Source organism: Podarcis vaucheri, assembly GCF_965113315.1.
Source record: "Podarcis vaucheri genome assembly, chromosome: 8".
Classification (NCBI taxonomy): Eukaryota; Metazoa; Chordata; class Lepidosauria; order Squamata; family Lacertidae; genus Podarcis; species Podarcis vaucheri.
In genome coordinates, this window is record NC_138766.1 from 36,454,958 (window position 1) to 36,481,182 (window position 26,225).

The window sequence follows — 26,225 nt, forward strand, 5'->3', positions numbered from 1 at the left end:
CAATGCTGAGATAAATTGGCCAATGGTCTGAGTCCATATGAGGAAGTTTTCATGGAAATGCAGTAGCTCCCCAATCTACAGTCCTGGAATTCCAAAATTTGTGGGCTGAATATTTATTTGAGGAAGGCAGGTGTAAGGGCAAGGAAGAAATGAGTCCTTATCCAGATGCATAGGTAAGTGCTACATTCCCCCCCCACACACACACACACATACAAAGGGAGGAGTGATTACTTACTACTTTGTTCTAGCAGTCCAAGACGGAAGCTCAAAGCTACAATGTGCTTAATCTAATTAAGTCTGCGTTAATGGGCGTAGTCAGGATTTTTGTTGGGGGCGTCAGAACCTGAGAATTGTATTTTTATTGATTTTTCTTGATTTAGGGGCACCTGCCACCCCCATGTCTGCGTTTCTCGTCCCAAAATCTTTTTTATTTTTTAAAAAGACAGTGACTAAAGTCAAGCGTTTGTAACTTCACCATTAAAGCAGGTTTTCCTCTTTTGTGGTTGGGCGGTTGACATCTCAGCACAGCATGTTCCCTATTTCGTGGACATTTGGATCGGCCCTACTCTGCTAATAGACCAACGTGGCTCCGGCTGCAATTGTATACCTATTTACCTGTTAGCAAGTGCTATGAAACTCCATGGGGCTCCTTTCCGAAGTCTGCTTGGCTACCTTGCAGGTGCTGGACAAAACGAGAGGAGAGAGAAGCAGCACCTCGCTTTGAAAAGGAATATGCGGTCCTAAGTTCACAGGGCGGGGGAGAAAAGAAGGGAAAACGAAAGCGGAAGCACCTCCCTGGACGCTCTCCAGCCTAGACTGAGGAAAGGAGGGAGGCCGCTCTCGGGGGCCAGGCCTGAGGCGGGGCCTCTAGTCCCAAGACACCCAATCACGGGCTCCGCTCAAAAGAACGCCACGCCTCCGCTACGCCCCTCATTATTTAACAAACGAGCTTTCCCTTTGGCCGTGTCCCCGCTGGGTTTCCGTAGATGAGGAAAGGCAGCCTCCCGCTACTCCGCCGACAGTTGACGGGCCGACCGTTGAAAAGCGCTTCGTCAGGTGACAGGCGGTTGGCTTCCTGATGCGCGCGGGCGGAGAGTAGTAGCGCGAGGGAGGGGGCCGAATGGATGAGGCGGCAGCTGAGGAACCGCCGCTGCCGCCGCCGCCGCCTCCGCAGCTGAGCGGCGACAGCGGCAACGTCTCTCAGAGCCACAGCAGCGCCTCCGGCATCGGGGAGGAGGAAGAAGACGCGGCCGAAGGAGATGCCTGCGGAGCGGAGCTGCTGCTGGCCGCGGCCGCGGCGGACTACGCCGGGTACCTGCTGCCCTCGCCGCTGGGAGGAGTCGCCCCAACCGGGCAGGTGAGCGCAATAACTCGCCCGCGTCTCCTCGGGAGGGGAAGGCGCCGCTTAACCGCAGCCTCGGAGCGGGGAGGGAGAGTTGGGTCGCGCCGCGGTGCTTACCTCGAAGCAAAGCCCCCCCCCCCAGTTCGGGGGGGGCTCCCAGGTAAGGGGGCATAGTGGGCTCACCCCTTTAGGCTGGACTCCCCCACCCAAATCAATTGCATAAATAAATACTTAACTAAGAGTAGAAACTGCAGAAAGATTTTGACAAGATTTTTCTGAGCACTTTAGGTCCAAAGAAAGTAATTTGAAACAACCGTTGAGACATTTCCTTCAGAATCCGCAGGATGGGTGTCCTAGCCCCCCCCCCCAATAAATTTTGACTACGCCCATCCTCTCACCTCTGATTTTATGCAACGCAGCAGCGGTAGGACTTTAGTTTATGGTCTTACTGGCCTTGGACTTTGTGAGGAGTTTCCTTCTTGGAGGTTAATGGGTATTGCTTCCGTTGTTCAACCAAATCCTATGTCTGTTTACTCAGAAGCAAGCCCCACTTTGCCCTGAGTTTTTTCCAGTCCACGTATTATCATTATTTCTTAATTTCTATAATGCCCTCATCCGAGAAGTAGTGTTAAAACAAGAACAAAAAAAAGACACAACATAGTAGCAAACAAAAACTCTCCCCCCCCCGTCGCACACACAAATTAAAAAGGTTATCGTTTGTTTAATTAGCCGAAGGCCTGGGAGGAGTGTTTCTGGTGCCCAAAGACGGCACCAGGCGAGCCTCCCTAGGGAGAGAATTCCACATAAGAATGCCCTGTGACGTTTGCATTTTTATTTATTTTTTGCAGATTGAAACCTTAGACAAGAGTCTGGAAGATTTGCTGACCAGGGTAGATGAGTTTGTGGGGATGTTAGACATGGTAAGTCTAAGAACACAATAGATACGGTCAGCCACTGAAATCAAACTACCTTTAGGCATGCTTTCTCACCAACATGAAATTAATAATCTGAATCTAGCTTGTTTTAACATGTAGCATTCCAGTTTTTGTGGCATCCCAACATTACCCGCAGGCATGTGCAGATTTGCTCAGATCAACCCAAAAAAAATATGAAATAGCCTTAACCAATTGTTCTGAGCCAAATAGTTTTGTTTAGATTATGATTGTTCTTTATATGAGCACTTAGACACAAATTCTTTACTTGTAGTGGCCTGTGGGTTTAAATAACATTTTATTCATTCATTTAGATGATGTTTGAGATCTCAAGTAATCTTAATGCTGTTTAGAATTTTTCTTGTCTGATATTTTTCTAGATTCGAAGCGATTCCTCTCAAGTAGTAAGTGAAAGTGTGCCTCATATTCATGCAAAGGCAATGGAAATGAAGCAACTGTATAGAAAGATTGACAAACTGGAGGTATGTGTTTCTAATGTCAGTATCACAGCCCTTTTTTACAGGACTACTTGGAAATAATCTTTGGGCTATTTTCTTTTTGATCCTGTAACATAAATATATTCACCCAATCCAAACAATTGAGCTCCAAAATTTGTGTAGAACTTCCCAGCTGGAAAGGAGAAGTTTCCATGTCCATTCCTTTTCCTGTGTGCAGATGATCTTGTAGATTGGGCACATGGCCCCTTGCTGTTCTTAAAACTTAGTTTAAACTGGCACTTAAAAAAAATAATCCTTGCTCCTGTAAATTTCAAATAAAAGAGGAGGAATGTGGCTTTGTAGCGTAAATCAGTGTATCCAGGCACACTAGGGGAAGAGCTTTCTATGCTGTCTTGGCATATACAGTGGTATCTCAGTTTTCAAATGTAATCAATTCCGGAAGACCGTTAAGAGCTCCAGAACGTTCGAAAATGGTAAACTCAATATGGAAGCCTCAATATGGAAAACTCAATACGGAAGCCACATGACATGTTTGACTTCCGAGGCATGTTCGAAAACCGAAGCATTTACTTCCAGGTTTGCTGCGTTTGAAAACTGAAATGTTCGTCAACGGAGACGTCCGAAAACCAAGGTATCACAGTATAATCAGTCATCTTACATTGTAAAAATTATGACTCACTCTTCAGATTTCAAAGTTTAGAAGTTCAACATATAAGAAATCTTGGGATTCTTCATTTCTGCTCTGTTTCCCACCACCCAAAAAACCCCTGCTGTGCTTCCAATACTTTTTGTAATTATGTAGTTAGAACTCTTGATATAGGTAACACTGACTCTCAAGGTTCAGTTTTTTTTAAAAAAAACAACAACAGATTATTCAACCACTGTGTAACATGTGTTAAACAGATTTAGTTGTTTAGTCGTGTCTGACTCTTCGTGACCCCATGGACCAGAGCACGCCAGGCACTCCTGTCTTCGTTAAACAGATGCTTTTCCACAATCTAATGCAGTTAAATGTGCTTTGAAATGCATTGATTTTCATGTACTAAGTCTAAGCTGGAATTTGGAATGTGGCTGTAGATCAGATGCCAGTGGTTTCTGACATGTGTACAGAAAATTTGGTTTTTTATATGACCAATAGAACTATTTGAGCAAAGAAATGTCCCTTTAATATTCTCCCATATTGCACCTGTTCATTGCTATTGATCTGTTGTTGTCTTTCAGGTCTTTGTAAAAATGGTTGGAAATAGTGTGTCAGGGATGGAAGAACAGATCACAAAGGCAGAATCAGACCTTGGAACGTTCCCAAATACTTTCAAAAAATTTCTACACACAATCAATGTGCCATCTTTCCTTAATGTAAGTTTTGTTCCTCAACTATGGAAATGCTTGCTATAATAATGTCATTTGATATCAAATATCATAAGCTTTTGTTATGTTCAGATGTCAACTTACTAGATTAGTTTGTAAGCCCAGGAGAACAACTTTGGCAAATCTCCCCACTGTTGAGATGATGATTATGATGATAATTCATTAAGTAGAGGTGTGGTTGGTTGATCCTGACAGTCAACATATGGATGTGTGGATTTAGATACATAAAATGGAATGAAACATAATGCAATCTAGATAACTTTCTTGGAGTGTTATATCCCTCACAGACATTTGCTTACAGCGTGCTTCTTCCCTTCAAGGGTTGCGGCCCACCCCCCACCCCACCCCTGCATTTATCTGAGATGGGAAATGGTTTGGGGGGGGACAGGAGATTTGGAACATGCTATATGTGCCATGATTGCAAAATACTGTTTTATTAAATGTAACCCCTAAGTACTCAATTGTTAACAAAGGTATGCCCACAGTAGCCAACCTACCCCACCAACCAACAGAAAGATTCATACATGATTCACCTTGCTATCTCATATAAGTCCTCCACAGGTGAATAGAAGTTACTTGCTTCCATGAGAAATGAATGACAGTCAGCTCCATTCTTTCTCAGTTCCTTTTTGGATCTTGCCTGTTTTGTTTTTCCGGGCACGGTGACTCAAATCTTTTGCCTTACAAGTTGCTATAAATTACAAGTGGGGAAGAGTACTGTTGCACTTGGAACCTGCTTGTGGGCTTCTAATCTAGTTTGGCCACTGTGGGAACAGAATACTACTAGCAGGGCTCCTCTTAAGCTACCACTAAAATTGTGGGGAATTCATGATTTATTTCTGTTTGTTGTTGTGAGCAAGTATTTTAACATGCAGGTTTTAATTCCAGAAAACATCTTCCTCAAGGCAGAATCAAACAGTTTATGAACCTCCTGATCTCTTCAAGACAGAAGACTACTTCCCTTCCCTTGGTGAAGCACAGTATATGTGATTTAGCTTGACAATGACATTATTGACAAGAGAGTCTTATCTAAGTGAGTTCAGTGCTGATCTTAGGTAGTTGCAATTCTTTGGAAATTATGTCCTGCTGCTTCCCATGTGTCCCAGGCCCTCTTCAAACATATTTCAGCTTAGTTTTGTATAGAATATACTGTTTTTCCAGTCTTCCAACAAGGTGAACTATACACTCATGTTTGGCAGCTAACCTTCTAAGTAACCTACTTTGAAGGCAGGGAGAGGGAGATGGGGTTGGGTGGAGGCAAGCACACTCTCATGCCATATAGACATAAGCAGTCCTTCACCCTCCCAGATTTTATGTGTAGGAAAGAGGGTAAGTCTGTGCAGAATGGGCTTCCTTATGATCAGCTACCTACCAAACACCTTTTTTACCTTTCCAGGCTAGAGAGTGTCAGGGAAGGCAAGTGGGGAAGTAACACGTAAGCTAATACCTTCTTTTCTTACACCTGCCCCCTAAGGATGCCATAAACACACACCTGCCTTTTTTACTTGTCAACATTGAAAGGCTAGGTAGAAGCAGGTATACTTTTCTATGTGTTCCTTAGATCTACAGCCCCTTCTTTGGACCTAAAATGAATTGTGGAGAAATGGAAGAGGCCAAGCAATAGAACTCATTTTTGTCTTCCTCTGCCCAGGAGTAGACTGGCATATGGGCAACCAGTTGCCATACTCTAGTAATATTTTCTTGGTTATTCTCATTTCAGAAATTGGAATAAAAAAATGTATAAATACCCATCTGCAGTTAAGAGATTAAGAGGGGAGAAAACAGGAAATGTATGCTTTTGCATCTCACATTTTTTATTTCTGCTGCTAGTATTAACCCACATACCACAAGGATATTTAAAAAAAATATATTCTGTGGTACTTTTAAGTGCAATAAGGACCAAAACTATACATTCATGCCCTTTTAATGAATGTATCTGGATTCAGTTCAATGTATTGGGTGAAAATGCACTGTTTAAACAAGGAGAGGCAAAAGCTGCAGTCAAGTCAAACAGCTATAGGTGCTGCCTACCGCAACAATTCTGGGGAACTGTTGTTGACAAAGCCCTTTTTGATGAATACCTTAAAACGTTTGTATATAAAATGCCAAAAGCAGTGGCCAAAGCTCTTATAACTTAAAATCTAATTAAAGTTTAAATAAGATTCCTTAGCGTATGAAGTTTTTATTTTTAAACTATAAATATGTAAGGTTGCACTCATAAGCCCACTTGTTTGGGATTATGGCCAATGAATTCATCAAGATCATACTCTCTAATATAGTGTTATGGCATGCCATCCCCCCACCCCAATGGCAGCCTGTTAACTCTCAAAATTTAAACTGTGTGCACTGGTAAAAAAGACTGGCAACCCCTCATCTATATAAGTCAACTCTCACATTGTTACAGAAACTAGGATGTATTTTTATTAAGAGGATTATGGAATTTGGACTTTTCCTCTAGCAGTGAAACTATTTTCAATGCTGCCATATTGAGAAACCTAGCCAAAGGCTTTTGCAAGCACAAGTACTTTCTGCACCCTCTTGATAATCAATTCTTCACTACTGTACAGGGGATACTGGTGGGGAGATAGAATGTGGTTCTTTTCGGGATAGTAGTTCTTAATTATGTATTATAATCTCACCCAAACATGAGATGACTAACATAACTCTACAGAATCAAAGGGTGCACAGAATGTATTCAGCAGAATGCAGTGGCAAACAAAGCTTTTTCTTAATTCTCTTTCAGTCTGAGTGGGCTGCTACACGATTAAATGGAATCATGTTTCATGTAAAAGACTACCTGTCAGGAAAGAGGATCCAACCTAAGTGTCTCACTAATATACACAGCCTGCATAGGCAATGCCCCTCACCAGTGCATATCCAAACACCCAACACACCTGTGGCCTGAAGTAGTGCTGCTAGGGAGTTTTACCGCTCAAGCCTGCCTACAGGGTCTAAGACACAGTATACAGGAAACAAAGAGTTCTCAAAGGGCTGCTTGCTTGAATGCTGCTTCATTACGTCACTTTAAAAACTTCTATACACATCTAAAATTGAAAACTTGGGTTTATTTGAAGTCAACAGATCAATGGCTCTAACATGTAACAGACCAGGCTCTCTCCTACTGTAAGGAGCAGCTCAAGCTTTATGTGCTCTTCTCACTCCTTCATAATCCTTGGCGTCTAGAAAAATTAAGAGGAGCTGTTCACGAAAGCACCGCTAATGCACCTCTATTCACTTCCATTCTTGGCAGATCATACATGCAGTATTCAGACATGTGCTGTAGTGAGAGCCAAGCATAATAATTAGCACTGTCATATAATGTATCCTGCAACTTAAAATAAGCTCACATATTAACTTTGGCTAAGTTGAAATTCAGCCTAGTTGGTCGGCACTGAACACAGATATTTGCACTTCAGTCAGTTTTGATTTATAGGTCGTCATTTCCCAAACCAAAGTTGATTTTTCCTTAACGTCTGCAGTGATTTTTGTTTTGTACTTACTGCCAGCATCTGGGTTTCAGGTAAAAGCAGGTTGCTTTTGCCACTACTTTTACCTCCTAGTTTTTTTCCCACAAAATGGCAGAGGGAGGCACTATTCCACATTCTCTGGGCATTCTCACATGAATGGATGAAGGTCAAAGTTAAAACAGTAGAAGAAGTAGTAATCACTACTTCAGCTCACCCCTGAATCCATTTCTTTCACCAAGTTCTGGCATATACATAAGAATCAATGCTGAAACAAAAGTAAATAATCTACTTGTGCCTACAGGACCCCCATTGCAGAATTTATTTATTTTTTTGCACTGGCATTATTCACTGTCAGACAAGATTGTATTAAAGAATAGAACCAAACCAAAAAGCCCTCTGAACAATTTTCTGACATTTATAGAAACTGAACAGCCTATAATGCAACTGCTTAAATTGCACAGGTATTTACATGCAGTTTCACCTTAACAAAAATTCTCTTGCCATAAAAGACACGTTAGTAACTAGAAAACAATGTCAAGTCAGCACACCAAATATATCATTTTCTTTTCTTGATGCTAAAGTAATAAGGTGTCCTAGTCAAGCTGAACAGAATGTTAAATGTTGGTGGTTAAAACAATAGTATTTTGTAGATATCAGAACATACATTGCTGAAAAGAAAGAGACAAGAGAAGCAATAAAACCTGCCCCTGTTCTCAGGCCTATTTGTTTTTAAAAGAGTACTCTGCATGTTCAATCTCTTGCCTAACTTTAGACAAGGTTGTCATCTGGGTGACGCAGGAAATAATTCAGCTACTGTAATGATAGCAAGAGCTTTCAATAAACATTGATTCAAATGCAGTGAGAAACTTGAATAAACTCAGGGCCTGCACTAGGCTAGTGTTGCTGAAGTCTTTGATCCCTTGCCCCAAACAAAAGTGGCTTGGGATTATTTGCGAACATAGAGCAGAGCAGCCAGTGAAAAGCCTTCATAAAGTGTACATAGCCAAGTGCTGCCTGGAACAGTATGCTATGTCATCAGAGCTCCCAGCAAGCAATAGATATGAAAAGATCCCTAGGTTGTCATTATAGCTCAGTATCAAATGGACAGCTCTCTTTTATTTATTCCAAAATGCAAATCAAGGATTATTAAACCAAAGTTTTAACTTCAGGGGAGAAAAGTTGCCATTTTTTATGTAAGCCTTCATAGTTTCTTATTGTAAAACAAATAGTTTAGAAAACAGTGCTTGCAAATCCTTGGCTTACATGTTTCATAACTAAAGACAGCAACTGCTACTTTTCAATTAATCAAAGTTTCTGCATTTGTTATAGCTGTCACTGGTAAATCTGTTGTTAATTTGGAGAGCAATCTGAAGATTAGGTTACAAGTTAACCATATTAATTTTAGACAGGGGAGGTGGTTTTTTTAAATTATGGCCCTCCTAATAGTTTTATTATTTTATCAAACATATACACTTTTAGAAACAATTTGTACTTTTTTAAAAAAAGCCAGGAAAATTGTTACACAATTGTATAAAAACCATAGGCAGAGAAAACTACCCCATGAACAGCAAAAAAGAACAAAACAAAAACCCAGAGCCTCAGGTATACTATACTGTACCCTACTTCCACAAAGAACACACAGCCCAAATGAAAGAGGCACTGCGTACTAATCTTTTAATAATCACAAGAAACTAAATCAGTGAGACAATTCAAAGAATCATTGAGTTGGAAGGATGCCGAGGGTCGAGTCCAACCCCCTGCAATGCAGGAATCTGAACTAAAGCATCCATATCAGATGCCTGAATATGCAATCTTGATTGCCTTATGAGAGTTTTTTTTAAAAAAAAAATTACACATCTTCTGATTCACATTTTAAATTCAAACTGTGCTTCACATTTTTAAGTTCAGACATATTGAATCCCAAAAGCACAGAAGGCTTAAGCTTTTTTATTGCCCTTAGGCAGGTGTGTCTCTTTCTCCCAAAGAATGATGCAATGTCAACTTTCCAAGCACACAGACTGGATGACAGTAACTCTAACTCCTTTTTAGAGGGATACGGCTTCTTGTGAAAATAATCTATAAGAAACAGTTTCTGAACTTCATTTGAGCACTGTTGGAATGGCTTTGGATTTAATGCTAAAATGTGAAGATTCTCAACGGAGGGCTGGCCCTTAGTTTCAGACTTATGATCAGTCTTTTGTCTCTTGGAAGGCACAAAAGTCATTTCCTTAGCTGGAACTTGGGCTGTGCCACTGTCTATAATCAGGAATGGCTGGTCATCATTCATTTGGTCCTCTGCAACAGAATAAAGGTGATCAGATAGTTTCCTCTTTGTTGAGAGAGAAGGATCATCATGATTTTCACCATTCACAAGTGCCAGATCTTTCTTCTCGTCGAGTTCAAGCTCCATCTTCACAGCTGGGGTGCTGTCTTTGGGAGCGCTCCGGCAGCGAAGCAGATGCACAGCAATAGCAGTCAGAGTCATGTTGCCAGTATATACACCACAGCAGTGGATACATTTGAAAGCTGGGGTCTTTAAAATGGTGTGCACAGTTGGCATGATATGGTGCCTGTCCTTCAAATGGAACTCGTAGGCTTCTAGGCTAGTGAAAACACCGTAACAAAAAGGGCAAGTTGATACTTTCTTATTGCCATTATTCATATCAGCAGTCTCATGTTGCAGCTTCATGTACAGAGGAATAAGTGTCCTTGAATTTACCCCAGCAAGTAATGCTAGGTATACTTCTTTTTCACAAAGTTCTTCTTTTACAGTTATGTTGAAGTCAAAGTGAGGAAACACCAGGTCACCTTCCGAATCACTCTCAAGTTGAAAACCTTTGTCATCATAATCTGCATGTAGTTTCTTCTTCCCCTTATGTACAGTTTTAGTATGATCCACAAGGCATTTTAGGTCGTGAAAAGTACTGGTGCAAAACAGGCAAGCTAATCCATGTATGAAAATATGTTCTATAAGCTCTGCCTGAGAGAGAAAACATTTACAAGAAAAACACCTGACTGTCTTATCTTTTAGCCATCTCAGAAAAGGTGCACAGGCTGCAACTTTGTCTGTATCAAGCTTGCCCGTCTTCCCTGAACTGCATTTGTGAGCCACTTGCATGTGCACCTGATAGACGTTTGATGGGAAAAGCTCACTGCAAACAGGGCAAGTCTTCCACTGCTTGGCCTGTTTAAGGGCTAGGCTCATTGCAGAGGCAGAGGCAGAAGTCTTGGCAAGGGTATTTGTGGAAGAAGTTACTACTTCAGAGGAAGGCACAGTAGCTGGAGCCTGAGACTGCTGAGTAACTGTACTAGATTGCATCAGCTGAACAGGCATCTGAGGAGGTGGAGCTGTTGTCACCCCTCCACCCGCTGGCACAGGCAAAGCTACTGAAACTGGGGCAAGGGTATACGTAGGTATCCCATTAACTTGTCTGCCAGTTGGAATTAACTGTCGAAGGATAGGTCCCGCAGTCAGTAAAGTAGCATTCTGAGAAACTCCAGGTCTGACAGACGGGTTTACAGGAAGTACTCCTGGTGCAACAGGCTGATTGAACTGGAGAATCCCAGGTCCAACTGACTGGTTTACAGGAAGAACTCCAGGTGCAACAGGATGATTAAACTGAAGAACCCCTGGTGGGATCGCCTGGGTGACTGGAAGGACCCCAGGACCACTGGGCTGGTTCAAGCTACCAACAGGTCGGTTTACAGCAAGGACGCCAGGTGAAGAAGGCCTGTTTACAGGAACAGAGCTAGCCGCAATGGGTCTGCTCAGAGAACCAGCAGGCTGAGTTACAGGGAGAGACCCCGGCAAAACTGGACTGCTAACGGCCCTAACAGATTGATTAACAGGAAGCAGGGTAGGCCGGACAGGCCGAGTGAATGAAAGGACTCCTGGAGGAACAGTTCGACTTATGCTCCCAGGAGGCTGGTTTAGGCAGAGCATGTCAGGTCTCACTGGCTGCTTCACAGGAAGTCGATGAGAAACAAAGACTGGATGAGGAACTGCAGGCCGAAGAGTCACATTGTTCGGACCTGCTTGGCTAGGCAGTAGTGTATGACATGACTGGGCAACTGAAGCTGATGATGATGGATGTGTCAGGCTACTGGAGGCACTTGGTCCAACTGTGTTTGGGACTGCTTTTGTTGGCACCACATTCTGATTCTGATTCATTGATGGAAGTGAAAGTTGGATACATGTAGAAGGTGAACCCACTGAAGCAGTGGTAGGTATCAGCGATGGTGTGGCTCCAACTGTGGAAGGCTTGGGTGCAATACTGATGATATGCTGTGACTTTGCTTGTCCTGATTTTTTAGGCTGCACTGAAATTATAGGTCTCAATATATTCTCCAGGTCTTTGTGTGCTTCAGATGTCAGGACATGGTATATTAAAGAATCCCGACTGTTTGCAAAAGCATTGCACTTTTTACAGTAGTGATCAGTAAAATTCTCTTCACTTTCATCAGGCCTCTCCTCGAAGTATGTGCTTATTAGGCTTTGGAAATGGGTTACCAATACATGTTTCTTCGTATTATAGTATAATGTGTCTGTAAACTGACATTTCTGGCATATGAAGTTTACTGCATCACTCCGGAATTGTCTCATGCCACCACTCACATTATAGTTTTGAATTTTTTTCTTAGAGTGAAATATACGAAGGTGTTTCCCCACTACTTTGGAATGAGAAGCAAATGCACATTCTGGGCAAGGAACAACTAATTCTTGGTCAACTTCATCTTCATGGTAACGGTTCAAGTGGTTTTTGAAAGAAGAAAGAAATTTTGATGAGAATTTGCAGAGGCTACAGCAGTACGGATTTGTTCTGTATCTCTGAAAAACAAGAAAAAGGGGCAGTTACTTCAACTGGCATCTACAAAAGGCATATTTACGTTGATTGCCCAATAAAAATACCAAAGTTCTGAAAGCCACTATACTAATTTCAGTCAACATAAAAGTTTCTTCAGGCGATCAAAACTTTCCACATCCAAGAGAGCATTAACAAAAAGCCAACATCTTATGCATTTATATGAACACAACTTTCTCATCACTAATATGCTTGCATAACAACACAAACTGTATGCAGAACAAGCAAAATGATGTAGATGTTTTATGTTGCTGTGCTGGCAACTTAACCCCATCCCATAGCCCCATTCAAAAACTGGGTGAAAATTTGGATTCTAGCCAACACAGAAAGCAATGTGGGAAAGCTACTGCTTGGTGATCAGTTAGTCACCAGGAAACAATAATACAGTTTCTTTACTCTTTGAGATCATCATTTTCAAGACCATCATTTTCTTTTCATCTTCAAATCAGTCATTATAATGGCATCCTAAAAAAAAAAAAAATACACCAAGTTCCATGTGAACTTAAGAAAAGCATGCACACCTCTTGCTATATTGCAATCAGTTTCTAAGATCGACAGCCATCTAAGAAACAGTTTGCATTGCACAGTTGATCCCATGCTGTATCACAAAGGCTAAAATAAATCCACTAGGTATTTACAAACCAGTGGGCTCAAACAGCATTCTGAAAACTGTAATGAATAAACATACCCTTCTTCTGGTCACAGACTCCCAAAGAGACACATCACTCCATGAAGTGTTGCAGAAATATTTTTCTCCTGGGTCAAAACTTTTCAGAGTCTACAAAAAAAAACAAAGATTTCTAAAACAGCATGCAACTAAAAGAAAACCCTATTTTATACAATTCTAAGTCAATAAGTTCATTATGTTGGATATAAACTGCAGGCTGTAGCCAATGCTTCTGCTCCATTCACTCACAATACCTCCCTTGCACAACAGGACTCCCCCCTGCCGTCCCAAAACACCAGCAAAAACTACTCCACAGAGTTGGGGGACCCTCTGAAGCAGATTTTAGGGGCTAGTGAGTAGAGGCGGCACAAGCACAGCTCTACTCACACAATACTGCACACACCTCAAAATTAAAATTGTAATTTGAAAAATATATATGCTATGTTGCCTTTTTCCAATAGTGGATTTCAAAGTGTGGTAAAGTTGGTGAGCTTATCAGATCTTAAGGCTTCCCCACACTACTTGCTTCTGTGTGGGTAATCTACAGATGACACTGAGCGTGGAAGGTATTAACCCAAGCTATAGAGTCTCACAGCTAGAGTTTTCTTTACAGCTTGTCTCCCCTGCCTTTCCAACTTTGATCAGATTTCAAGTTTAATACTTCTATATCAAGTGTAGTTTATGCAATTTGAAAGTTTTAAATATTTGCAATTGATTGAGCTAGACTTTTAAAATGCACAATTTCTGGTGTATCTGAACAAGCTTTGCTTGTCAAGAAACTATAGTCATATCTCTGAAGTTAAAGTTCTGTGTGTTTGATGTAATGAAGTGCCCTGATGGAATGTGTGTTTGTGACTGACATTGATTTCATGTTTTTTAAAAAAAATAACTTAAAAACCCCTATGCATAATCTTTAATAAACCAGTGAGCTTCAAAGGCAACCTAGCCAGATGGATGGGGTATAAATAATAGTAATATGAAAATGAAAAACAACTTGGGGGAACTTCAATTTTTCCTAAAAGAGCAAACAATATTTTGCTCATCTGCTTGGCGCAAACTTTTAAGACTATCAACTTCTGTAAACAAAAAAACAGGATATAGTGACAAATCATGGCAACAATGCATGGAAGGGTAGGTTTTCACTTCATAGCAATGAACTAGCCAGTAACTAGGGGTGGAGCAACAGCAATGTGTGTGTGATACCACAACAAAGCCAGGCACAGCTATCTGAATTGCTATACACATTTACAATGTGGCCCCGTTAGCTACATGTTAACTTAGTCATCTGTATTCACACTGTGTGTATGTTGTTTCCAGACTCTACAACAGCGCCACCAGCTTCTGCTGCTTTTACACAGCAAAAAATACAATTCTATTCTTGCTTTACTTTCCCCCCAGTCTTTCCAAAATTCAGAAAACCATTAAAATATTATTTATCATGCACAACAAATAGTCAAAGCAAAACAATGACTAATACTCCTGCACAAATTCACCAGAAACTCATGCCAACCTCCTGTTAAGGGGTTAGTTTTCTTAGTGAGGAAAGAGCTTTCTCATTGCTGAGATGCACCTGGCTAAATCTGGTGACTTCCCTATTAGTGTTACTGGGTAGATTGAACTTTGTGTATGAAAGAGCTCAGATTACAGCACTGGTCATGGGTCGTTGGTTGTGGTCATTATCAGGAAGGAGTGGATCCTTGTGTAATTGTGGAGTTACCTGAACACTTTGAGAAGAGGTTCTCTGAGAAGACTTGGAGAATTGCCAGACTTCGGGACCAGAGGATTTTAAGTTGTTGCAGGAATAACTGCAAGTTGGCTTGTGTGTGGACTTTGTTAAGCAAGGACTTTAAAGTACAGAAACCCCTCTGGTACCAGAAGGAGAGAAGCCTACATGTAACCTGTATATAGTGTGTAAATATGTAGTGTGTGTTTTGTGTGTGCCAAGTAAAACAACTGGTTCATGTTGGTGAGCTTAACAGCTTTACTGAAGCTTCCATAGCATGCACACCGATAGCAAAATATATAGGTGTTGAAGATAAACACACACTCCAACAGCTCCCCAGCAGCCACCAAGACAAAATTATCTGAGCAACTAGTCCTTTATCCAGAAGGAAGCCTAGTCAAATCTCTGCTACCAGTTCCACAAAGACACACTTCCTCTTTCCCATTCTTTTCTCACAATAAAGGAGGAAGCAGGAATGCCCAGTCTTTTTAACTGATGTGCATTCCCACTCCAAGTGAGAGTAGGTTGACTGTATTTGAAGTAATCCTGTTTTTAAAATCTTATGTTTTGAGCTTCACAGCCTCAGATTAATGTACCCAATGCCAATTGAATCTGTAAGCTAAACAAAGATCTCTCATTCCATTCATATTTTCATGTGACCTATCATAGTTGGTCTTTTTTCTAGCTTTACAGGTGTTGAAGGAGTTGTGTATTCTGTAAATACTGTTTCTTGACAAGCGAAACTAGTATATTAGTACTTCCTACTTCTGTGCAAACCAAAGCTTTCACTTCTATGTTTATTTTAAGAAAAAGAGACACATGAAATATATCAAGTCATGTTTCATAGGATGTAATCTAAGAGTCATTCTAAATGAAACACGAGAAAAATGTATTAAATAAATAAATAAATAACTGAAGAGTTCCAATCTGCAAACCTGTCTCTTAAAAAAGAGTCAATATGCATGCTACAAGTAAATCCCCAAATTGAATCTTATAAAAAGACAGTTGAAGACCTATGATCACTCACACAGTGACTTACAGAGGATCTCATGATGTTTACTCATGGACAATTGTACTGGAACTGGTTTTCCACTCCTCTTTTTCAAGCAATATTTCCACACTTATAAGACTCATGAGCTCACTTAAGAAGAATGACAATAGAGAACTATAAGGGTCTTACCTGAAGTAACTCCTGGCAGCTGTCAAGCCCAATATCCTTTAGAATACCCTTTACTTTCTTCCGAGCCTTCCTTATATTATCAAGATTTTGCACAGGAATTTGAAGCATGTTGAATTTTGCCTAGAAAACAAGGTGACACAACATATATACATCATTTTGTTAAATATAATATTTCAAATTATGCTTATGCAATTAGAAAATTCAAATTAATCTCACTTTCATTACTGAGTATTTTAACAAATGAGTATATTTGTAGATTTTACACTTTCTGTGGCAGGCAACAAATAATACATATGCAGCTATATTTATCACAGGAAGGTTGCAATTCCTGTACACACTTCCCTGGGAGTAAGTGCCACTGAACACAATAAAAATACAGTAGCACTACCTGTACGCGGGGTGGATTTTACTAGTCAGTAAGGCTTGATTTAAATCTTTTTTTACAGAAAGACTCATTTTTGCTGGTATAATCTTAATATTTACAACCAGATGAAGGTTTCATTTTTGGAATAATAAATTTTCAGAGTAGTTTTTACAGATATCCAAAATTACTGATTTGGTTTATACTAACAGAAAAACAAAGACAGGTTATGAAATTATTGTTTATATTTGGACAGCTTTTCTGCTGTACTTTATTGGAAGGAGAAAAAAACATTTCCTTAATAACAATTTAAACAATTTATTTAACTAAAACAATAACATTATTGCATATGTATCCATGTTTGTTAACTGATGTGGTTAAACGATTTTTTTTAACAAAAAACCAGACTGATGATGAAAAACTTAAAACAAATCCTAAGCAAACCATCTTTAGAAAGCTTTTTCCTCCAAAAGCATTTTATTTTAAAAATCTGATTTAAATAAAAAAGCCCAATTTAAATAATAAAAAAATCCCTGTGTTTTTTTTAATCATTCATTTTTATCCACCCTGCCTGTACATGAATGCTACTGCTCAAGTTCTTTATTGCTGAAGAGGTGCAATTCTTCTGTTCAAACATTGCAAGTGGAGACCACCACAAAACTTCAGTATTTTCCTTCCAGCATCTATTTGTCTGAAGAAGTTGCTCAAAGTACTAAGTTACTGAAATGTAAGTAGTAATCTGTATTAAGAGTTTAGAAGCCAAACTCAAGGTGTGAATTTCAGATACACACTTCTTTAGTTTGATTGCTATACACTGCCAAGTGATATGTCACAATACTAGCTGACAAAAATAGCTACATCTTTCAAGACATATGATGTGCATGCTACGCAACCACCACCACCAAACAATCCATAGGGCAAACACAGTTACAGCCAGAAAGCCATACTACCTCACTACCAACTGTGTTCCCTAATAGGTATATACAATCTTCCAAGCCAACTTGGAAGAGCAAAATCATACCAGGTCCTCAGTGGGGACCACCACCCCCATTCACCCCCAGCTTTGAAAACATACTATGGTAAGTATCACATGCACTTCCAAGTTTCTACCTATTCAAGAGAGATGTTAAGATTTTGGGGGATACCTAGTAATATGATCCCAAGATGCAGAACATTCAAAATGCTATGACAAGGTCATTCGTCTGTTTATAAGAGTACAGTGGAACCTTGGTTCTCAAACTTAATCCGTTCCAGAAGTCCATTTGACTCCCAAAACCGTTCAAAAACCAAGATGTGGCTTCCAATTAGCTGCAGGAGCTTCCTGCACTCAAGTGGAAGCCGTGTCGGACGTTCGGCTTACGAAAAACGTTCAAAAACCGGAACACTTATTTCTGGGTTTTCAGTGTTCGGGAGCCAAATTGAACGAATACCAAGGTGTTCGAAAACCAAGGTACGACTGTGTACCAGAATGTAATTACCTGATGCAAAACTGAAAGCAACAGAAACTGCTATACCTCCAAGACTGTAAGCACAGGCTGAGACACTTTTCAGTTGGCAAGTAAAAAATAATACCATCAATTGACTACAATAAAATATTCCATGAAGCCAAGAATGTTCTTTTGTATGTGGTGACTTCTAAAAACTGATAAGGGTGTCACTTGAAAGCTTGGTATTAAGAGGTTTTTTTATATGGATGTTTCAAGCAATTCTTTTTCCAAAGAACAGAGATTGTTCTAGGATGCATTTGTAGTAGCTGCATTAAATATTCCAACCAGAATGGCATCTAGTGTCTAACCATCTTCTCTAACTCAATGTGATGGGCATGGTAACTTACTTCCTGTATAATAAAGCCAGCCTATGATTCTTCTCCCATAACTGCTTGCCTTTAACCTTGTAACTTCCAATTTATTGTACACAAATAAGATATAACCACCTTGTATTGAATTACTTATCATGGGTGACCAGGAATTCCATGCAGGCACATTCATGGAACTTCATCCAGGTGAGGGAACAGGCTGGTGGAGGGGTACAAATCACTGTGTGCCTCTTCTGTCAGCTCATACGTCTTCTATGCTAGGAAACAAAGTACCTTCCTCCTAGGCTAGCATGGAAATGCAAGAGGATCAGAGAAATTGCTCTGTCCATGCTCCATCAGCACACACAGCTTCCACAACATCTGTGGTGTGAAGGAAGCAAAGTCCCTTCCTTCCTGACCAGTACAGCAATGAAGCTAAAATATCCATAGTCCAATGAGGAACCCGTGAATTGCTCCAATCCTTTTAAAAAAGCCATTGCCACATCTTAATTTTAAAAACTTACATCCTATGCTTCCATCGCAGTCACAACAGTGTGGCAGTGAATTCTGTAAGATGTTGCCTTAATTATTTACTGTTCTACCCTTAGCCTAGTACCAATCAATTTCATCAGGTGACTCCAAGTTCAATTTTCCCCACCATTTCTAATTTTATAAGCTATCAATGTTCAGGTTTTTCATATTTTTGTTCAGTGCTAGCCACAAGTTATTCATTATTCAGCTAACACATTTTCTGCAAAAGCCATATCGCGGCATAACCAGAGGATGAAATGCACATACAAACAGAAGATTGCAATGCTAAATAGCCAGTGTGGTAGGATTCCAGCAGGTGGAAGAAGCAGGCAAAGTTTCTAGTGCAACTGGATGCAACCAAAGCTTTCAAAACATATCCAGCACCATGCTTTCCATCCCCTGAGCATGCTGTGGATACTTAGAACTGTTGTCTAAGAGAACAACACATTGCACTGGTATGCAAGTAACTGCCATGAATAAGCTTGTTAACTGTGCTATGCACAGCTGCTTACTTAGCCAGTGTGGTGTAGTGGTTAAGAGTGGTAGACTCGTAATCTGGGGAACCAGGTTCACGTCTCCGCTCCTCCACATGCAGCTGCTGGGTGACCTTGGGCTAGTCACACTTCTCCGAAGTCTCTCAGCCCCACTCACCTCACAGAGTGTTTGTTGTAGGGGAGGAAGGGAGAGGAGAAAGTTAGCTGCTTTGAGACTCCTTCGGGTAGTGATAAAGCGGGATATTGAATCCAAACTCTTCTTAGCAGTATCAGACTGGAGCTGACAAAAGTCAAAGCAAGGAACTTTCCCACAGTGCAGCCCACCACATACATGCCTGCTCTCCATCTTGAACCATGTGCCAGGCTCCTCTTGAACTCTGTTCCTGGGATACATGCTTGCTGCCTGAGCTTTCATAGGTAAGGAGACAAAAGTGTCTATGTTTGGCCTGGGAGCACTGAGATGGAAGGTAAGCTGTGCCTACTGGAACAAAGAACTTTCTCCTCCTTTGTTTCTCTTGTCTGCATTTATTTGGAAAGCATGTGAGACAAAGTCATGAGACAAAGATCTCACCTTCTTCTGACTCAGGGTCTTGCCTCTGATGTAGCCCTCTAAAACTGTGGACTCCTGAGCACATAGAGGGGAAAGCCCACCATAAATCTACATCTTCAGCTGCTTCAGGATCAGATCTCTATAGAGCTTGTATGCAAGACCTGGACTGGAGCTGCTCCTGACCCTAGTGAACTGGAAAACGTAATTCCTGGACTGGACTGCTCCACTTTATACATGATACATAATTTGGTTTGCTCACCACTTTCTCATGTGAGAATAATGTTTTGCATAACAACATAGTCAACATGAGACAGAAAATATTCCAGTGCTTTATTTTTCCATGAAAAATGTTCTGCTTCATAGGCTCAATGGTAACAGTTACCCCTTAAAATATGTTAGGCAAGCAAAGTTTTTAACCATTGTTTACTATATACATATAAAATAAATAAGCATACTAAATTAGAACTCTCTAGGAAATCAGAAAAGAAATTCCATGGAAACTGAAAATATTCCAATACAAATTCCACTATGTTAATTAGCCTAATTTGCATTGGAAGAAATTCCATTCCAAAACTTTCCAGAAAATTTACATCATTGAATATTAAGGGCCAAAGAGCTGACAGAGATAAATGACATAAGTTTGAGCAGCAGCGGAGTTACAAGACCAAGACCAAAACCAAAAGAACCATAAGGAAATTTTACATTTACATCAGTGCACAGGAGAGAACTTCACTCAAAGCCTTCCAATTGCTGAAACGATAATCTGTCATAGAACATGAATGGTGTTTTGACTCTTAAGCAGCAAAATTCCAGCCATGACAGATCTCTCCTGCTCTTCCTCGTTTCAAGATCATGATCTGAAGAACAATTCTGTGCACAACTACATTTGAAAGCCTCTTCAGTTTGATCTTAAAATGTGAAGATGCATTAAACAATTTTTTAAAAACTAATATAAGGCAATCAAGATTGTATATTCAAGCCATCTGTCATGGATGCTTTAGCTAAGATTTCTGCATTGCAGGGTGTTGGACCATATGACCCACAGTCTTTCCAACTCTACAATTCTATCATTAACCTGCCATCATTCAGCATGTCTACTCTGGACTAAACACTCAGGCCAAGACAGCCATGACAACGCTGCTGACTAGGAGAGGCAACAAACACACTAAGTTTTCTTTAAAAGACCACATTGATACACCTGCCTGCAGAAATACCAAGTTTCCACATAGAATTAATGAGCTCCTGAAGCTACATCAGCTGAAGAGAAGGGCAGAGGCTGGAGAAATAACTTTTTAGTGGATGGGTGTCCTTTTCCCATCCTCAACACCCCCCTGGGAAATTCACCAAACCTACTGCACCTGGAGCCAGGTGTGGTAATAGGTAAAGGTAAAGGAACTCCTGACCATTAGGTCCAGTCGTGGCCAACTCTGGGGTTGCGGCGCTCATCTCGCTTTACTGACCGAGGGAGCCGGCGTACAGCTTCCGGGTCATGTGGCCAGCATGACTAAGCCGCTTCTGGCGAAACAGAGCAGTGCAAGGAAACGCCATTTACCTTCCTGCCGGAGCAGTACCTATTTATCTACTTGCACTTTGACGTGCTTTCAAACTGCTACGCTGGCAGGAGCCCACCTTGATACCTGCCTATAAATGCAAGCCCTGCCCAAGAGACAATAAAGAAGCTGCAGGAGAAAGGGCAGAGGCTGGAGAAGGAACTGTGAATGGAGGGGTGGCTTATTTGTATCAGCAATTATTTGTTAACTGTATTTCTGTAAACTGTTAATTGCATTAATGCAATTATTTGTTAAATGTATTTCTGTATTATTTATTGTTCGTTGCTGTTTCAGTTTACAGTACTTCATTTGAGAGATTTTTTAAATATATTAAGCTGCATATAAATGGAGTAAAGAAAAAAAATAGTGCTTTTTGTAAGAAGATAAAGAGGACAAAATCACAGAAACAAAATGTGTCTGAGCTGCAAAGTGTTACCTCTCTCATTTTCCTTCTCACTTGTATGTGAGCACAGGACTTCTTCCCTCTTCTCTTGTACTGTCTCCTCTGCACCTTTGGTTATCCTGCCTTTCCTGATGATCTCCCTTTCTTAATCTAACTGTGGGCCAGGAACACATTTGCAAGTTCAAGCCTTTACAAGCCTAAAATGTCAGATTTCTCCAGCTGCCATATGGTTAGCCACTATGACCAAAGAGAGACATGCACTTCTAAGGCCATACAGACACATGGCTTTGTGAAAAAGGTTCTGGATTCCAGTTCTCAGTGGAATATGAGTTCTCTCACAGACTCTTCCATTTGTGCATGGAAATACAGATCACTTGCTGGAAACAGACCAATCACACATACAGTACCACAGTGACTATTAAATGCAAGATCCTAAAATGTGCAACGCTATCAACCGACCCTCAAGTGTTGGGACCAGAAAAGTACCACACTAGCCAGCCACCACTCTATAAACAGCCTCGACAGCTTGCTCCAGTCCATCTCTGTAACTCAAACCCCGTTAATGCACTTCCAAAAAAAATCACAACCTTAAGCAACCGGTTTAGTATTCAAAAATGATTTTTTTGTTTTAAAAAATGGGTCTAGCTTTGGCCACCCCCCAACGAAGCAGTCGAGAGTTTACAGGCTTCCTGAAATCACTGATGTTTCACATGAAGGAGAGCGGCAGAGCCGGTGCTGTTAAACGCATAATAATAATAATGCTGCAAACACGAATGCCTCACGACATTCCATCCTCCCTAGCCGCCGAGGAAGCCCCGGACTTTAGTAGAGCTGGTGGCAGCGCGGGGGAGAGGCGAGCAGGCTAAGAAGCCCTTTCTTCCCTTCGCGGCTCCCCCCCCCCCCGCTCCCGCGGAAGGGAAGGCGGGCTTCCCCACGAGGCTGGGGTTGCCCTCTGGCTGTGGCTTGGCTGGCAGCGCAGCGAGGCGGCTCCTGCCAAGGCGGCCTGAGGAGGGGGGCGGAGGCCGCCCTGGGCACCAGGGCTCAGCGAAGCGCCGCAATGGTGCACCTACCTGTCCGGGCGGCAGGGGGAGCCCGCTGCCCGCCCGCCGGTTCTTGCGCTCGCGCCTCCCCGAGGCGCTTGGACGCGTTGCAGCCTCCGGCGCCACCTCCTCCGCCTCCTTCCGCGGCCGCTTGCTTGGTCGGCCGGCTGCTCGGTCACTCCTTCCGCGGCCGCCCCGCCCTGCCCCGCCTCCCGGTCTCGACCTGCAGCCCGCGCTCAGTGGCCCAGCAGGACGGGCAGCGGCGGCGGAGGCAGCAGGAGGACCAGCCGCAGCATCCTCGCCCCGACCTCTCGCCCTGCAGCGTCGGACCGGGCGCCCCGCTCAGCCCCACTGAGCCCGCGCTCCCATCCACCCACCTCCGGCTGCTACTCCTCCCTCCTTCCCAAGCCAGAAAGAGAAAATGGCGCTCGATTTGTCCAAGGAAGTGACGTCGGCCCTCATTTGCATGTCAGTCGGTGGACCAATAGGGAGGCGCGTGGTCCAGGGCTCCCATTGGTTCCCTCCATCAGCACCAACTCTCCAGGAAGGATGGTGGGGCTTCTTGGGAGTGCTCTGGGAGTGCTATAGAGGTGCCCCCCACCCTTAAACTACTCACCTGTGCCCTCCACTTCCCTTCCCTTACTCTGGCACAACTCCTGGAACAACTCCGAAGTGGAAACTCCCGCGTGATTTCGTGCTATGACGTCATTTTCAAGGGGCGTGGCGCTGTGACGTCATATCATGTGATGCCACCACGTGGCCATGCAGTATTTCCCTTGCATATTTGCACAGAATGTTGTGGAAGCCTTGTTTGCAATCAGTATGTTGGTGAAATCCCACCTTACAGCCAGCAGCCAATGAAATGCTGACATGTCAAAAAGCTTTGCATCTCATTGCATGAGGGAACCACTGAAGCCTCTGAAGGAAAGTGTTTCACAAGGTTCACACTTTTCAACAGCATATACACCTTGACATACAAAAAAATGAGGAATACTCTTTCCTCAAAGAGTATTCCTCAAAGAGCAGGAAGGATAAACTAGATTGTCTATAATAACTTCATAATAAGATTGTTCATGAGCCTTAGGAACCATTGTGAAATGTTAATGAGGACCACTATATGATAGATGGAACCACCAACCAATAAATGCAACTAGAGCAGAACACAGACCAATCCTTGTGGAGCATCTCAGCCTAGTTCTTACTAGGCAATTTAATATTTTATATCTTTCTTGGTCTTGGGTCATTTAAGGTCTTGGGTTTTCCCAATGTAGAGCTCCAACTTTCCTTCTTAGTCTAATGTGCTGATCTGTTGAAAAATTGCTAATCTAAGTGACAGCAACAAAATAGGACTTTCATGATTCTGTCTACCCAATGTGCAGGAAAAAATTTTTGGGGGTGACTATATAATATATATTTGAAATATGGTGTCAGTATTGTGATAATACAGTGGCAAGAGGTAAGCAAGTTCCATTGTAATTAAACATATTATAGGCAACAGAAGAGGTAGCCAACATGGGGCTCTCCATGTGGTGTTGGGCTCCCATCAGTCTCAGCCAAGGATGGTCATGGATGATGGTCAGCAATATCACTTTGACTATACCTTGGCAATAGTACACTTGGTGCTGTTTGGAACATGGAACACTGAACTACTGTATAGGTTACTTCCCATGAAACTCCTGTTATTTCCCATTTATGTGCTATTGTTTACACACGTTGTTAAAGAGATGCAGGATCAGCCCATGCAGAAACAGCTTCCACGCTTCAAAGAGATCATTTGGAACAGACTGAGACCCTACCTGCCTGTGCAGTGTCTTGCCAGGGTAGTACATGCTCTGGTTATCTCCCACTTGACTTCTGCAATGCACTCAATGTGGGGCTACCTTTGAAAGTGACTTGGAAACTACAACTAATCCAGAATGTGGCAGCTAGACTGGTGACTGGGAGTGCCGCCAAGACCATATAGCACTGGTCCTAAAGGATCTACACTGACTCCCAGTACATTTCCAAACACAATTCAAAGTGTTGGTGCTGACATTAAAAGCCTCGACCCAGTATACCTGAAGGAGCGTCTCCACCCCCATCATACAGCCTAGACACTGAGGTCCAGCTCCAAGGGGTTTTTGACAGTTCCTTCACTGCAAGAAGTGAAGTTACTGGGAACCAAGGAAGGCCTTCTGAGTAGTGGTGCCTACCCTGTGGAATGCCCTCCCATCAGATGTCAAAGAGCTAAATAACTACAGTATACAACTTTTAGGAGACATGTGAAGGCAGCCCTGTATAGGAACATTTTTAATGTTTGATGTTTTATTATGCTTTTATATTTGTTGGAAGCCACACAGAGTGGCTGGGGCAACCCAGTCAGATGGGCAGGGTATTACTACTACTACTACTACTACTACTACTACTACAGTCATACCTCAGGTTACAGATGCTTCAGGTTGTGCGTTTTTGGGATACGGACGTGCTGAAACCCAGAAGTACCGGAACAGGTTACTTCCTGGTTTCGGCGCTTGTGCAGAAGCACTAAATCACGCTTTGTGCATGCGCAGAAGCGCCGAATTGCAAGCCGTGCATGTGCAGACGGGTTGTGAACGTGCCTCCCGCACGGATCACGTTCTCAACCCGAGGATCCACTCTACTACTACAATAATAATAGACTGTAGTTGGGGATGAGAACTGGGCAGCTTTAAATAAGGACCAACACCTGAGCTTGATTCAGAGAGTGGCAAATAACTTTTCAAACACTTGAAAACAAAACATGATGACAGTAGGAAAGGGTTGTATTTCAGACTGAGACTGCCTTGCTTGTCTGGGTTGATGACCTTTGTCAGCAGAAAAACAGGAATATGACACTACTATTTCTCCTGAACCTCTTAGATGGTTTTGATACCACTGATGATGGTATTCTTCTGTCTGACATGTATTGGGCATTGGAGGGCACTATTTTGCAGTCATGCAGCTCCTACCTGATCAGAAGACTCCAGAAAACAATGATGGGAAGACATTATTTCCTAATGAGCCTTGTTCACAGTGTCCTGCAGGGATCTATTCTGTCTCCCATGCTTATATGTTCATGAAACTACTAGCAGAGGCAATCTGGAGTGGGTTGTCCTTGTAATGCTAACAACACCAAGCTCTCTTTCTCCTTTCCATCTGAACCAGTTGTCTTCCTTGAACATCTGGTTGGTGTCATAAGCAGACTAGACCAAAGTAAACACAGTGAAATGTACTCCAGAGAAGTTGCAGATACTAACAATGGATGGTTCTAAAATCAAAGAAGTGGTAGAATGGACTGTCCTGTATGGAATCACACTCCCACTGAAAGAACAAGTTCACAGGTTGGAAGGAAGCCTTGAAAACAGGGTTCTGCTTTCTCAGGTGAAGGCTGTGGCTAAGCTTGCATGCTTTTCTGGAAAAGAGAGACCTTGCAACTGCATGCCCTGGTGACCTCTTGATTGGACTATGCTACTGTGCTCCATGGAGGACTCCCCATGAAAGCACT

At 42.0% G+C, this 26,225-nt stretch overlaps 2 protein-coding genes across 6 annotated transcripts; one reads left to right on the top strand and one right to left on the bottom strand.

Moving 5' to 3' along the window:
- Positions 1-977: 977 nt before the first annotated feature.
- Positions 978-6,262, top strand: BLOC1S4 (biogenesis of lysosomal organelles complex 1 subunit 4). Its single transcript, XM_082235076.1, has 5 exons — positions 978-1,357; positions 2,191-2,262; positions 2,655-2,756; positions 3,954-4,088; positions 4,989-6,262. Exons 1-5 carry the CDS (start codon positions 1,121-1,123, stop codon positions 5,088-5,090), a joined length of 648 nt encoding a protein of 215 aa, XP_082091202.1. The 5' UTR covers positions 978-1,120; the 3' UTR covers positions 5,091-6,262.
- Positions 6,263-7,145: 883 nt separating this feature from the next.
- ADNP2 (ADNP homeobox 2) lies at positions 7,146-23,361 on the bottom strand. Of its 5 annotated transcripts, XM_082234967.1 has the most exons (5): positions 22,754-22,857; positions 19,199-19,337; positions 16,000-16,119; positions 13,118-13,207; positions 7,146-12,395 (listed from the first exon to the last, which is right to left on the bottom strand). In XM_082234967.1, exons 3-5 carry the CDS (start codon positions 16,105-16,107, stop codon positions 9,417-9,419), a joined length of 3,177 nt encoding a protein of 1,058 aa, XP_082091093.1. In that variant the 5' UTR covers positions 16,108-16,119; positions 19,199-19,337; positions 22,754-22,857; the 3' UTR covers positions 7,146-9,416. The 5 variants fall into 5 exon arrangements, with proteins under 5 accessions (XP_082091093.1, XP_082091095.1, XP_082091094.1 ...); XM_082234969.1 differs by lacking the exons at positions 19,199-19,337; positions 22,754-22,857 and adding an exon at positions 23,340-23,361; XM_082234968.1 differs by lacking the exons at positions 19,199-19,337; positions 22,754-22,857 and adding an exon at positions 23,101-23,123.
- Positions 23,362-26,225: the final 2,864 nt, after the last annotated feature.